The following is a 15,532-nucleotide window of genomic DNA, read 5'->3' as shown; positions in this document are numbered from 1 at the left end:
ACACGTGTTTGGAGGTGCAGGAGCCTCAACTGGTTTCTGCATTTCTTACAAAGGGAATTGGTCTGTATATTGTTGAATTTGTTTCTCCGTGGGGAAACAATGGTCTCGGACTTCCTATTTTGTCTTGCTGATGTCACTGCCCCTCTCTCTCTCTCTCTCTCTCTCTCTCTCTCTCTCTCTCTGTCTCTCTCAATTTAGAATATAGTATAGTTTAATTTAGAATATAGTATAGTTGTAAGGCTTTCAGCAAGGTTGTAGTGAGTTTCCCGTGATATGCTTATAAAAAAGAGAGATGTGCCTGCGTGGCTCAGTTGGTTAAGCATTCAGCTTTGCTCAGGTCATGAACTCTCAGTCCGTGAGTTCGAGCCCCATGTTGGGCTCTGTGTTGACAGCTCAGAGCCTGGAGCCTGCTTCGGATTCTGTGTCTCCCTCTCTCTCTGCCCCTCCCCTGCTTGGTCTCTCTGTCTCTCTGTCTCTGTCTCTGTCTCTCTCTCTCAAAAATAAACAGTTAAAAAAAATAAAAAAGAAATGTGAGCTGTTTTTAGCTTAATTCATGACTTATATGTAGATACCCAAAAGATGTTAAGACAGTATGATCTATTGGAGATTAGGTATGGGTTCATATTCTGGCCCTGCCACATAGTAGCTGTGTGTCCTGGTAAAATCCCATTGTTTTTCTGTATCTGTTTCTTAGTTTGAAAGTGGGGCGGTTATTAATTCCTGTAAGAGTTTTTGGGAGACTGAATATAAAATATGTAGTCAGTGCCTGATGGTATAGTAGTTCCCAGTAAATTTTATTTCTTTTTCTGTGTTTCTTAACTAACTAAATTTGGGTCACTCTGGAGAGAGGTTTCTAAAAACATGCTACAGGATTTATCTCTCAACCTACCTTGTTCTTGTCTTCATTTTCAATTTTGACCTAGATAAGAGCACTGATGACAGACAGATTTGTGCAGAGTGTAATAAATAGCTCATAGATTGGATACCTAAAGAATCAGGGGCTTAAAGAATCAAAGATCTTAAATTAGAAAGAGTTATGATTATGGGGCTCTGTCTTAGGGATGGAAGAATTGCTAAATGGATTGTGGGGGTGGGAGCAAAGAAGGGATTGGATACAGTAGGCTACAGGGACACAGAATAGAATATTCCTGGAAGAGAGTATAGCATGTGGGAATCCAGAGCAAGCAAGTAATTTTTTTTAATTTTTTTAAATTTTATTTTTTAATTTACATCCAAATTAGTTAACATATAGTGCAACAATGATTTCGGGAGTAGATTCCTTAGTGCCCCTTACCCATTTAGCCCATCCCCCCTCCCACAACCCCTCCAGTAACCCTCTGTTTGTTATCCATATTTAAGAGTCTTCTGTTTTCTTCCCCTCCCTGTTTTTACATTATTTTTGCTTCCCTTCCCTTACATTCATCTGTTCTGTGTCTTAAAGTCCTCATATGAGTGAAGTCATATGATATTTGTCTTTTTCTGACTAATTTTGCTTAGCATAATACCCTCTAGTTCCATCCACGTGGAAATGGACCTTGCAAATGGCAAGATTTCATTCTTTTTGATTGCCAAGTGGTACTCTATTGTATCATTGTATACACACACACACACACACACACACACACACACACACACACACACACACACACACATACCACATCCTCTTTATCCATTCATCCATCAGTGGACGTTTGGGCTCTTTCCATACTTTGGCTATTGTTGATAGTGCTGCTATAAACATTGGGGTGCATATGTCCCTTTGAAACAGCCTACCTGTATCCCTTGGATAAATACCTAGTAGTGAAATTACTGGGTCATAGGGTAGTTCTATTTTTAATTTTTTGAGGAACCTCCATACTGTTTTCCAGAGTGGCTGCACCAGTTTGCATTCCCACCAGCAGTGCAAAAGAGATCCTCTCTCTCCCTGCATCCTCGCCAACATCTGTTGTTGCCTGAGTTGTTAATGTTAGCCATTCTGACAGGTGTGAGGTGTATCTCATTGTGGTTTTGATTTGTATTTCCCTGATGATGAGTGATGTGGAGCATTTTTTCATGTGTCGGTTGGCCATCTGGATGTCTTTTTTGGAGAAGTGTCTATTCATGTCTTTTGCCCATTTCTTCACTGGATTATTTGTTTTTTGGGTGTTGAGTTTGGTAAGTTCTTTATAGATTTTTGGATACTAACCCTTTATCTGATATGTTGTTTGCAAATATCTTTTCCCATTCCATTGGTTACCTTTTAGTTTTGCTGATTGTTTCCTTCACTGTGCAGAAGCTTTTTATTTTGATGAGGTCCCAATAGTTCATTTTTGCTTTTGTTTCCCTTGCCTTCGGAGACATGTTGAGTAAGAAGTTGCTGCAGCCAAGGTCACAGAAGTTTTTGCCTGCCTTCTCCTCGAGGATTTTGATGGCTTCCTGTCTTACGTTTAGGTCTTTCATCCATTTTGAGTTTATTTTTGTGTATGGTGTAAGAAAGTGCTCCAGGTTCATTTTTCTGCATGTTGCTGTCCAGTTTTCCCAGCACCACTTGCTGAAGAGACTGTCTTTATTCCATTGGATATTCTTTTCCTACTTTGTCAAAGATTAGTTGTCCATACATTTGTGGGTCCATTTCTGGCTTCTCTATTCTGTTCCATTGATCTGAGTGTCTGTTTTTGTGCCAAAGCCAGTAATTCTTTATGAGATAGTTGAAAGTGTTTTTACTTCTAGCATTGGGAAAATCTGATCCCAACCAGTGCTTCTTTCCTGCTTTTTCTTTCTCTTTTTTTCCTCTCTTTTTTTCTTAGATCTCTTAGAGAGGTAATGGCACAGATATGTGTTATGGTTGGTCATAAATGCCTACAACAAGATTAATTTACATTACAGGAGAGTCTCGAGACTCTTAAAAGCTCCTTAATACTCTATTTGAAAGGATAGGGCTTGACTAGTATTTATGCTGGAGCTGTGGAAGAGGCAGGGGTTGATCTGCAAGGATGATTAACGACCTTCCTCTCTGCTCACCCCCATTTGATTGTAGCTGTGGGTCAGCAATAAGATAAGGTAAAAAGAAGGGACACAGAGCCAGGGTTGGGACAAGTCGGAATCTAAGCCAGGCAGCAGTAGGGCATGAGAGACTATTTCTGTTAAAGGCTGGCAGCAGAGGAATTACTGGTTGTACCCATGCATGAGTTGAGTTGAGAACTGCCTGAGAACTGAGTTAAAAAAATTGAGATTAATGAACTCCAGTCTTAAAAGATTTTTGTATCTTTTCCTTGGAATTTTATGTTTAGATTGGGTTTTGCTTTTTGTTTTCCTTCGGTAGAATTTCTAATGTATGTTTTTACAAAAGATTTTGAATTAGTTCCAGCCTTAATTAGTTAAGTGCAGTTACTTTGTGTTTTCAAATGCTGTGAAACCTGGTTTGGCTTGTCACCACCAAAGATGGAGTTTGGACTGCCACTTCAAAAAAAAAAAGCATTAAACAGAAACTTTCCCCCCCAGATAAAATTTTAAGGTCTGGATAAAAGCTTTTAAGTACTACTTTTAATAATGTGTTTTTTTTTTTTTTCCAATGTAACATTAACTCATGCACATGATTTAACTAATAGGGACAAAAAGGAGAAAAACATTTCAAATTCACCACCTAAGGTTAACCACTTATTTTTGGTTCATTTTTCTCTAGCCTTTTCTTATGTTTTCTTCCATAAAATTAGTACCACTATAAATTTTATTTTATTTAAAAATTTTTTAAAATTTTGTGAGAGAGAGCATGAGGGGGGAGGGGCAGAGAGAGAGGGAGACACAGAATCCGAAGCAGGCTCCAGCCTCCCAGCTGTCAGCACAGAGCCCAACGCAGGGCTCGAACCCACATACCATGAGATCATGACCTGAACCAAAGTTGGATGCTCAACTGACTGAGCCACCCAGGTGCCCCTCACCATAAATTGTATAAATACTTCGTATTGCAAACGTTTATATATTTTTTCCTTAAAATTATTATGAACATTTTTCCATGTCCTTGTTCAGGTTTTTGAAAACTATTTCTTTCTGTCACTGGGTAATATTTCTTTACATGATTGTATTGCATTGTATTGGTTTGTGGTTTTTCAGTATTACAAAAGCACTTTAATCTTTGCGTGTAGTATTTGATTTTCTGATTATTTCCTTGGGAAATAGTCCTCGAAAGGAAACTAGTTGTTAAGGAGTGTGAGCTTTTGTTAATGTTTTTGATATATGTTGCCAAATTGCTTTCTAATTTGGAGTGATCATTTTAGCACATTCTAGTCAAAATTGGTGATTTCACTTTATTATGCCCAAGTTGTAGCGTAAATATGGAAGACCCTCACTACAAAGCTGGTGTCAAAAACCATGATCATAATACCTATACTGTTGGCTTTCTGCTTATGGAGAGAGAGAGAGAGATCTGTTGTACATTTTGTGTATTTGTACTGTGACTTCATGAGGAACACAAGTTTTTGCATTCAGGAGTAAATGGGCCAAAGGGTGCATAGAAATCCGATGAGTGTAAACTGATTTTCCCCCAACTGCCAGTGCATTTTAAGCACAATATTAGTAAATGTTTGGTAGAGTAAAATGAGTGAGTAAGTAAGCCTCAGTAAATTTTTTTTTTTCTTCTTGAATTTGATTCTTCACATTCCATCCTTATTTTATTTCTCCTACTTTCTCTTTTAAAGGATTTGTAAATAAACCTCACAGTTAATTTAAATAATTTAAGCACTGTTTTTCTAACTCCCCCAGTGTTTCTCTTGAGTTTTTTATTCATTTTTGAGGATGGAAGCTTGTTTTGATTTGTGAGAAGTAAAGAGGTCCCTCTGGTGGAACATTTAGGAAATACATAGCATTATATATTTTCATGAAAGGACCGATTTGTTTTTAAGTTAAATGGTGGGAGTTTAGTATGATAACTTTCCAACTGAATGATGTAATGAATGGTGGTTCATTTTGTAGTTCATTTGCAAAACATTTTTAGACTTCAACACAATGAATATGTTTAAGATTTGTGAGGAAAATAGTAAGAAAGAAGATAGCTGTAAATGTGCCAAATTTTATGTCCTATCTTGGAATGCTAATCACTGTTAATGTAATTATGTCTCTGGTGAGAAATAAGTTTTCCAAGAACTGGAATGAAGGGTAAGTTTCTTGATGATTACAGTTTATCAAGTACAATTTATCCTGGGACTTTGTTAGTATCTCTGACTTTACAGTAACCTAGCAAGGTAGGTGGTGTCAAATCCACTTCATAAAGAAACTAAAGCTCAGAGGGGTTTAATGATTACATCATCCAGCTATTAAGGAGTGGAGCTGGGAATAGAATCAAAGTGCTTGCTCTTCTCACTGTACTGTTCTGCCTTTTAGATGGAAGGACTGGGTTCATAACCACTAGCTCCATCTTTTGAGTGGGCAAGAGACTGACCCTGAATAAGGGTTAAGATCTGAAAAAGTGATCAAAATAGATACATCGGCACAGATAACCTACTTTCTCTTGTCTCTACTTGGGGTTATATGTACAGCTAGTCTATAGTGGAGTCATGATCTGATCCCGGGCCTGCTTGATGTTAAGGACCATGTTCTTTCTGTTATTCCTGGAGGTGAATCATCAAGAGTTAAATCATATTTACTCTTGTTTTGGTTCCCGTGAGTCCTGTTTTAATTAATTTAAAGGGTAACATGTATGGCGTATGTCACATCACAACCAGAATATTCACTAACTGGGAAGCCACAGTAAGTTATTAGTATTAAAGATATTAAATTATCCATTTGTGAGCTACCCAGTAGGTTTTTAATCATTTGACTTCTCCCTGTATCAGCATCTTTTTCCCTCCTTACTGATGCTTTCTAGCTTTATTTAATGACCTGAGCCTTTTACATGAAACAGTATTATTTCTATACTTTGAAACTGTAATCTAAGTTCAAAGACCTGATATGGGTTTTAATAAAAATACACATTTGCCAGTTATTTTGAGAATAAGGTAAATTTGGAATTGGGAGTCATGGATGTGTGTGTGCTCACACATGGTATGTTAAAATAGATTTGTTATAGATTTCGGAAAGTATGCTTTGAATTTAGAAACATTTAAATGAAGCAGTCAGCGGCATGTTGACTGAGCTGTTGCCTATAAGTAGATAGTAGTAATAGTAATTGACCTGCTTTAAAAATGAAAAATTTAGTTTTCTCTTTATTTGTGTCATCAGTGATTAGAAAACGAGCATTTTATGATACAAGTGTGCTTCACCTCAGGGGTTGGCAAGCTATAGCCTGGGGGCCTATTTCTGTATGGCCTACTAGTTGGGGTTATACAACATTTTTTAAAGGTTGCTTAGAATATATGTGACAGAGACCAGAAGTGTATACAGTTACAAAGCTTGAAATACTTAACTCTTTGGTCCTTTGCAGAAAAGGTCGGCCTGCCCCTACCTTATAGCTTTTTAGGTGGCTACAAAAAATGAATAATAAAATATTTTCTACTCTTAAAATCAGGAAGATATGTATGCTATGTATACTATGATGTTAGCCTAAGCTGTTTAACTGGCATAAGCCAGAAAATAAATTCATCTTTTATATCTTCAAAAATTCTACTTCATAATACTATAGAACTCTGTATACTATGTACAACGTTTGTGGAAATAATGACCTGTTTCAGACCTTAATACTCTATTACATCTTTAATGAGATTTTAAATAAATTAGCAATTGGTTTTTGAAAACGTGTATTCATAAAGGGAATGGTTTTACTGTATTCCAGATAGTAAGTAGTATTAACATGGGAAAGGAAAACAAAATGGGAAAATAACCACAGATATCCTTTCTTACCCTTATTATTTTATAACTAAAAGTTTTAAGTTCTTTGTTCCTGCATATAATTAGCTTATTAGAGTAGGTGTTCTTGTTAATTTGAACCATTATGTACATTTTTAAGGATAATTAATGAAGGCAGTAATGCTACTTATACTATCTTCAGCCTTCTAAAATTCTTATGTTTAAAATATACAGCTAATAAACTTGGAAATTTGTTTTTATGTTATTTGAAACTTACATGTATAGTCTAGCCTTCAAAGTTCTATGTAATAAAGCAAAAATGTCATTATATCTTGCATATTGTTGTAATATAGGCTGAAGAACATATAAATACAAGAAAATACAAAATGTATATTTCATTGATTTTTAAAAATACCATGTCTTATGATTTCATTTGTATGTGGAATCTAAAAAATGAATGAACAAATAAAACAAACAGACCCATAAATAGAGAACAAACTGGTGGTTGTTAGATGGGAGGTGGTGGGTAGGAGGATAGGCAGAATGAGTGAAGGAGTGTGGGAGGTTCAGGCTTCCAATTATGAAGTGATGAATAAGTTATAGGGATGAGGGGCACAGCCTAGGGAACATAGTCAGTGGTATTATAGTGGTATTGTATGGTGACCAATGGTAGCTGCACTTGTAGCGAGCATAGCATAAACTGTTGGGACCACATCAAAATGAAAAACTTCTGCAAGTAAAGGAAAACAATCAACAAAACTACAAGGCATCCTACAGAATGGGAGAAGATATTTGCAAATAACATATGTGATAAAGGATTAGTATCTAAAATATATGAAGAACTTTTAAGACTCAACACCCCAAAACCAAATAATTCAGTTAAAAACTGGGCAGAAGACACGAACAGACATTTTTCCAAAGAAGACATTTGATGGCCAACAGACACATGAAAAATGCTCAACATCATTCATTATCAGAAAAATAACAGATGAAAACTACAGTGAAATATCACCTTACACCTGTCAGAATGGCCAAAGTCAACAACACAAGAAACACGTGTTGGCAAGGATATGGAGAAAAAGGAACCCTTTTGCATTGTTGGTGGGAATGAAAACTGGTGTAGCCACTGTGAAAAGCAGTATGGGGTTCTTCAAAAAGTTAAAAATAGAACTACCCTGTAATCCAGCAGTCTCATTACTGAGTATTTACCCAAAGAATATAGAGACACTAATTCAGAAGGATACAGGTATCCTTGTGTTTATAGCAGCATTATTTACAATAGCCAAATTATGGTAACAGCCTAAGTGTCCATCGATTGATAAATAGATAAAGAAGATAGGAGATATATATATACACACATACATACACACACACACACATACAGATGTGTGTGTGTGTGTGTAATGGAATGAAGAATGAAATCTTGCCATTTGCAACAACATAATGGATGTAGAATTATATATAATGCTAAATAATGCTAAATGAAATGTTTGTCACAGACAAGTACCATATAATTTCACTCATACGTGGAATTTAAGAAACAAAACAAATGAACAGAGGGGAATATGAAAGAGACAAACCAAGAAACAGACTCTTAACTGTAGAGAACAAATTGATGGTTACCAGAGGGGAGGTGGATTGGGGAGGTGGGTGAAATAGGTGATGGGGATTAAGGAGTGCACTTGTGATGAGCACTGGGTGATGTATGGAAATTTGAATCCCTGTATTATACACCTGAAACTAATATTACGCTGTATGTTAACTAACTGTAATTAAAATAAAAACTTAAAAAAAAAAACCCTATCCATCACAATGAGTGCAATGTCTCCAACTCCATGGATAACCCGTATTAATCCTGCTTTGTGGATTTTCAAGGCCCTCTATAGCTTGTGCTTTTTTAATCCTGATTGATGCAATATAAACTGAAATTAAGTTCTCTTGATGTTCCTTCATCAGTTTTTTTTTCTTCTCTAATTTTAGAGCAAATGAATATGAGTTTTGATTTTTAGTTATACACCAGGTGATTTCTAGCAGTGTAATTATAACAAAACCGTAATTGACTGAAATTATTTTAGTATAATTTTATTGTATGACATTTTAAAGCAATAGTAAAGCTTAAACAAAAATCACTGAAAAATTTTTTTAGTTATTCATGAGTAAAATTGTTATATTTAATTGCATATTGTCTTACTTTAAGCATTAGCTACTTAGCTCTAAATGATCATCTCCAAATTCATAGTATTCCCTTGAAGTGATCTCATCTATAAACCATTTGTCAGTTATTATACTTACATTGGCTACAAATTTTTTGATATTTATAAATAATGATGAAAGATTACACTTTTTTTTTTCAATAACAGGTAGTTTGTATTTCTCTTTACCATCTAAAAACATCCTGGTAGTAGTTACACATAAGTAATGATGCCTAGTAAGATTTGTTCTGCTTCATAAAGCTTTGTGTATTTTCAGATTTGATATATTAAAAAAAACTCGCCCGTTTCATATTAGGAAGTAAATTGTCCTGATCAAATGTAAACCTTAATTTCCAATGCTATTAAAGAATCTGTTGATAAAATGCAACAGCTATTACTTACAAAATTCTTTTTAAAATGTTTTTAAAAATGACTTCTTGGGGCACCTCAGTGGTTCAGACGGTTAAGTGTCCGACTCTTGATTACAGCTCGGGTCATGGTCTCATGGTTTGTGAATTCTAGCCCCATATCAGGCTCCTCTCTGACAGCATGGAGCCTGCTTGCGATTTTGTCTCTCCCTTTCTCTGCCTCCCCCCTGCTCTCTCGCACTCTCTCTCAAAATAAACTTAAAAAAAAAAAAACTTTCTAAAAAAAATGTCTTTTTACTGCTGTTTTTAGAAGTTCATTCTTTGCACTTCAAAAAGTACATAAAATACATTGAATAGAATATAAGCTCCATGAGCAAGGAAGTTTGACTGTTTTGCTTAGTGCTATCTCTCTGGGTTTTAGCACAGTACCTGGCACATAGTGGACCCTCAATAAATATTTATTGAATGGAAGAATTTTCAAGGGTATTTATTATAGTGTTTTTGATACATTAAAATAATCGGTAACACTCTAAATGTTCATTAATAAGAGGTTGATTAAAGTATAAAATAACCAGCCATAGACTAGAACACTATGTTGCTGGAAAAAAAAATAGGGTTGTTCCATGTTTGGTGATATTGACACAATAATACTTCGTTTTGTGATAAGAGCAAGTGGAATAAACAGTACATATAACGTGATACCACATTATTTTAATTAAAAAATACATAATATACCTATGCACAGCAGTTTTTAAACTTTATGGTTTCATGACCCTTTTGCAGTCCTCAAATTACTGAGGACCCTATGTGGCTTTTGTCTGTGGGATATATATACATAGATAGATTTAGACATATATTTACCTTATTAGAAATTTAAGCAGAAAAATTAAATTTACTTATTCTTTTAAGTAAGAATAATGAATTTATTACATGTTAACATTTAACAATGTATTTTTATGAAAAATAACTATATTATCCAAAATAAAAACATTTAGTGATAGTAGCATTGTTTTGCATGTGTGCAAATCTCTATAATCTTTAATGTGTAGCTTAATAAAACTATACTGGATTTTCGTATCTGCTTCTGTATTCAGTCTATTGTGATGTTTTGGTTGAAGTATGTCAAGAAAATCTAGCCTCATAGAGATACGTAGTCAAGACAGGGAAAAGTATTTTAATACTTTTTTCAGATAATTGTAGATACTCTTCTTTGATACTGTACCAAAATTCTAAGTAGTAGTTTCTTAAAGATTAGTTGCAGTGTGCAATGTGAAACCGTATCGGTGATTTTTGTTTACTCTGTCTCTACAGTCCTTTTTCTAGGTTACACGTAGAACAGATAGATCCTTTACCTGTGCAAGACTTTATGACTCCTGCATTGGTCATTTGGAAAATCCTGGTTTGTAGGTTATGCAGGTCTTCTCAGTGTTTGACACCTTTCATTATGCCATACCCCAAAGTCGCATTCATTAATATTGCACCAGTCTCATTGCAAAGGTCTTCAAGTGCTGCAAGGGTGTCAAACTTATAGTAATGGATTCAACTTTTTCCAAATTTTGCTTTTGACATGAAAGCTTGAATGTCATCATTGGTAACAAAGTCAACTGTTTTTCTTGAGTTGACAGGCCTGCTTCATTCATTTGTTGAGAAAATGTCAGTGAAACAGCCAACTCTGAATAGTTTGCCATTTGTTCATCTAAAAATAATATTCCATAAAAAAATTAGCTCATCCACTCTTACCACAGTGATACTTAAAAGACAAATTACTTTAAAAAAAAAAAATCCTCCAAATCTGTAAATGTGAAAGAACGAAAAAGAAAACAAAACAAAATATTAATACTGGTTATCTTAGGATGGTGGGGAAATTGTGACTTTTTTTTTCTCCTTTTGTTTTTCTGTAATGAATAATACATTTTTGTTATGTAATATAGCTTCAAGTGTTATATAAAAATGAAAGTATGGTATTTATAGTATAGCTTACACAGAGTCAAAAGAATGTAAATGACTAAGAATAGTTAGTTATTTTCTCCATTTTTCTTATTAGGATTTAGGCCCTGAATATGAAGATATATTTAATATTTCTTTGAAGTGGATTTTAAAAAATGGAAAAGATGTTGGAATAAGGTAAAGGATTTAATTTCCACTTTGGCCATTTTGTAGTATAAGTAGTGATTTTGGCTCTAAAGTCTCCTTAATTATTTTTAAATAGGTGTGTTGGTTATGGCCCCGAGGAGCAATTGAAAAATATAACTGATGTGCAGTTTTTACAGTCCACAAGACCACAGATGTCTTTCTGGTGTCGTTTTCGACGTGCTTTTATTACTGTCACCCACAGGTTATTGTTGTTATGCTTAGGTAAGTTGGTGGGGTGAGAAAGAAGATACATGATAGTGTAGAATTTTTGTGTCTGTATTTTACCAGTTGAGAATTTACTTCTGTGGTAGTTCCCGTTATAAATCACATCGAGAAGTCTTCATTAAGGTATAATAACTGACTTTTTTTATACATATCGTCAGTATTAATCTAAGGACTTAGAAATCAGTATTATAAGGGAAGTTGGAATAAAACTTTATCATAAGAATGTCAGGAAAAGCAAGTATGGTGCATAAACAGAAATCTTAACAAAATAGAACAGGAAAATTTAAAAATTAAGCTTATTTTTTAAATAATAAAATATTATAAATTAAGTTCATTAAAATTCTTTTTGATTTAAAAACTATCATTTACCTTGGATTCCTGGATTTTCTGTGACTGTTTTGATTGATTATAGGAGTTTATTTTTCTAGGTTTATTTTTGAGAGTGAGTGAGCAGGGGAGGGACAGAGAGAAAGGGAGAGAATCCCAAGCAGTCTTCCTGCTGCCAGCGTGGAGCCCAACTCCAGGCTCGATCTCACGAATCATGAGATCATGATCTGAGCTGAAATCAGGAGTTGGACACTTAACCGACTGAGCCACCCAGGCTCCCCGTTTATAGGAATTTAGAAGATACTCATTTTTTTCTTTTTTCTGTTAAAGTCCTTTAAAAATAATTTACTTAAAGTCAGGTGTAGTATATTTACAGTCTTAGAAAACTCACTTTCCTAATAGCTTAATGTGGCAAAGGAAAAAGTTTGTGAGATGTGGTTACATTGTTTTAAAAAAAATAGAATTTAAATGTTGAGTTGTCAACATAATGGAAGAGATAGTTTTTCTAGAGAGATTAAGTGAAACTCAGGAAAATGTTTAACACCAAATTGGTCTATGTAATAGTAATTATGTAGCTGATTCAGTCCACTGTTTTGAAGGCCCATTCCATTATACCATTATAGCAGTTAAAATAATTACTGTAGAAACTGTCCTAAGAGTTCTCTTTCTTTGCTGTGTTTTGTTAACATCAGATTTAACGATTAGACCAATAACTTCAGATTGCAGTGACTTAATTGAATGCCACTGACCACAATTTTTAAAACACAAAATATGTAAATATTGCAGGTGTAGTGATGGTTTGTGTCGTTCTGCGTTACATGAAATATCGCTGGACAAAAGAAGAAGAGGAAACAAGACAGATGTATGATATGGTGGTGAAGATAATAGGTATAAGTATTTGAAAAGATCGAAACTATTTCTAGAGTAGTCATGTGAAAAATTACAACGTGATGTCCATTGATTCATTTGTAAATTTGTTTATTTTCAGATGTTTTACGAAGTCATAATGAAGCTTGCCAGGAAAATAAAGACTTACAACCTTACATGCCTATTCTACATGTGCAAGATTCCTTAATACAGCCTCATGACAGGTGTGTTCAAAATCTTGTGAGTCAAAGTAGATCTGAATGTTGGTATCTTCTGAAATCGTGATAATGATATTGAGAGTTGGGGCCCTTTTCAAGTAGACCTGCTTTACTTTTGTACTTTAAACTCTCCTTTCTTTCTAAATTCCCTGTCTTGTCCTCCTAATTTTGAGTGGCCTGATAGACAACTGGATTTCCAAATCATTATCACTTCTATACATTTTTGATTCTTTGTTGTCAGTTTTCACCTTATTTCCGTTAATTTCATCTTGATAAAGAAACAGAGATAGACAATAGCCAGTGATGTTTTACTAATAATGCCTTAAATATTTTGTTGTTAATGAAGCTTTTTAAATAAAAATACTAAATAATAACTTCTTGAAAATAAAAGATGATTCCATATCCTAAAGCAGCATTCTTCACTGTTAGCAACACCTCAGAATCATCAGTGGACTTTGGGGGGAAAAATTACTGATGCTTATGTTCTACCTCTGGAGATTGACATTCAGTAAATCTGACATGAGCTTCAAGCATCTAAATCTTTTTTGAAAAAAACTTCATAAGCAGCGATCAGAAAAATCAGAGTTAATAATAACCATTATCTAATACTTGAAAATTACAATAACCAATTACTAATACTTGAAAAAGATGACAAGCCAAGATGATAGTACATTTGTCATTTTGTTCACATGACAGGAAAAAGATGAAGAAAGTCTGGGATAGAGCTGTTGACTTCCTTGCTGCTAATGAGTCTAGAGTTCGCACAGAGACACGAAGAATAGGTGGTACAGATTTTCTAGTTTGGCGCTGGATCCAGCCTTCTGCCTCCTGTGACAAAATATTAGTAATACCTTCTAAAGTATGGCAAGGTCAAGGTATGTATTTTTAAACAACAACAGAAATAAACATCAGTTTTTCTAATTTTTTCAGCACGTAAAAGTGTTACATGTTTATTTTTAATTTAATTTTTTTTAAATGTATGAAATTTATTGTCAAGTTGGTTTCCATACAACACCCAGTGCTCATCCCAAAAGATGCCCTCTTCAATACATGTTTAAAGGAAAACAGTACCATTGAAAGATACGTGAAGGCGACGCTCCCTTTGCAGTTTCATCCCATAGAAGGAATTCGTGTTCGCTTCTTTATATACTTCTACTTTCCTCCTTGCAAATATAAACATAAGTGGTTTATCTTTACTATAATAGAACACTATATACATTCCTTTGAGTTTTTCCTTTTTCACTTACAGCAACTTAGTATTGTAGATCTAACTATATTCTTTTCCCCTAATTTTTATGCAGATAAGACATAATTTCTGTTTTACCAATATGTATAAAACATATCAGTGAAACATAACTTTTTAACTGCTCTTTTTTCTGAGTTTTGCTTGCCTCCCTCTTTTTTATTAAGACTCCTCCACCTACATATCCCTTGTGCCAAGTAGCTTTTGTGGCTATCTTTCCATATTGTTCTTAAGGCTTGCACAGCTACAAAAACAGGTAGATGTAAATATATAGGAGAGTCTGGTGATTGGTTGCCTTAGGTACCCAAACCTCTGTTAGTGATGACTGTTACCTCACTTGAATTTTTGGATGGTTAGTTGCAAAAAATTAAATCTTGTTAGTTTAATGTGCATTTCAGAACTAGTTGTGAGTTGAATTTCTTTAAATCTTCTTGTTGGATAAAAGCATATTTATCAATGTTTGCTAAACACAGTATTTATGAGAAAGTTAAGTTGTTTTGATATTGAAAAAAAAATCCAATCACTCTGTTCTCTAATTTTCACTGTTAAAGAGCTTGAATCATAATAATAATAATGATAGTCTTCAATAATCATGGCATAAAAACGATGCTTTGATGATGCCAAAGATGACACTAAACAATAAACTTTTTGTTTTAAAAGGTGTCTGCGGAAGGGTCTTATGAAATGAAAACAGAATGCAAAGCCAGTCAGATCAGATTACCTAGTGCCTGTTGTAATGGTTACGAATTCTCAGTCTAATTTCTTCATGTAGCTAGCAGTTGGTGCTTATGTATGCATGTGATGTTCTAGAAAAGGCCATTATTTTGTTCATGTGAATTTATTATAGTTGTCTTATTTTTATTTTGTTTACTTATTTGAAGTTTATTTATTTTGAGAGAGAGACAGCATGAGTAGGGGATAGGCGGAGAGAGAGAGAGAGAGAGAGAGAGAGAGAGAGAGAGAGAGAAAATCCCAATCCCAAACAGGCTTCATACAGTCAGCGCAGAGCCCCATGGTGGGCTCACACTCACAAACTGTGAGATCATGATCTGAGCTGAAATCAAGAGTCAGATGCTTAACCCACTGAGCCACCTTGGTGCCCTTTTAGTTGCATTTTTAAAATGTGAGATTTTCAAGATGAATCTAAAGACAGTTTCTTGACCTAGATAATCCAAGTTCTTATAAGTTAGTAGGGGGGAATGA

General features: G+C 34.6%; 1 protein-coding gene across 1 annotated transcript in view; it reads left to right on the top strand.

Annotated features, from left to right (window-relative positions):
* Positions 1-15,532, top strand: part of LEMD3 (LEM domain containing 3) — a 66,009-nt gene that overhangs the window by 42,291 nt on the left and 8,186 nt on the right. Inside the window, exons 5-9 of the mRNA XM_025926826.2 lie at positions 11,361-11,440; positions 11,526-11,671; positions 12,788-12,889; positions 12,990-13,092; positions 13,783-13,961. Of these exons, the coding sequence (XP_025782611.2) occupies positions 11,361-11,440; positions 11,526-11,671; positions 12,788-12,889; positions 12,990-13,092; positions 13,783-13,961 (610 nt within the window). The remainder of the gene's footprint in view (positions 1-11,360; positions 11,441-11,525; positions 11,672-12,787; positions 12,890-12,989; positions 13,093-13,782; positions 13,962-15,532) is intronic.

The sequence above is a fragment of the Puma concolor genome, chromosome B4 (genome assembly GCF_028749965.1).
Source record: "Puma concolor isolate L17-30 chromosome B4, mPumCon1.1.hap2, whole genome shotgun sequence".
Classification (NCBI taxonomy): Eukaryota; Metazoa; Chordata; class Mammalia; order Carnivora; family Felidae; genus Puma; species Puma concolor.
Note: the sequence above shows the minus strand (reverse complement) of the source record. Positions and strands in the feature narration are given on the sequence as shown.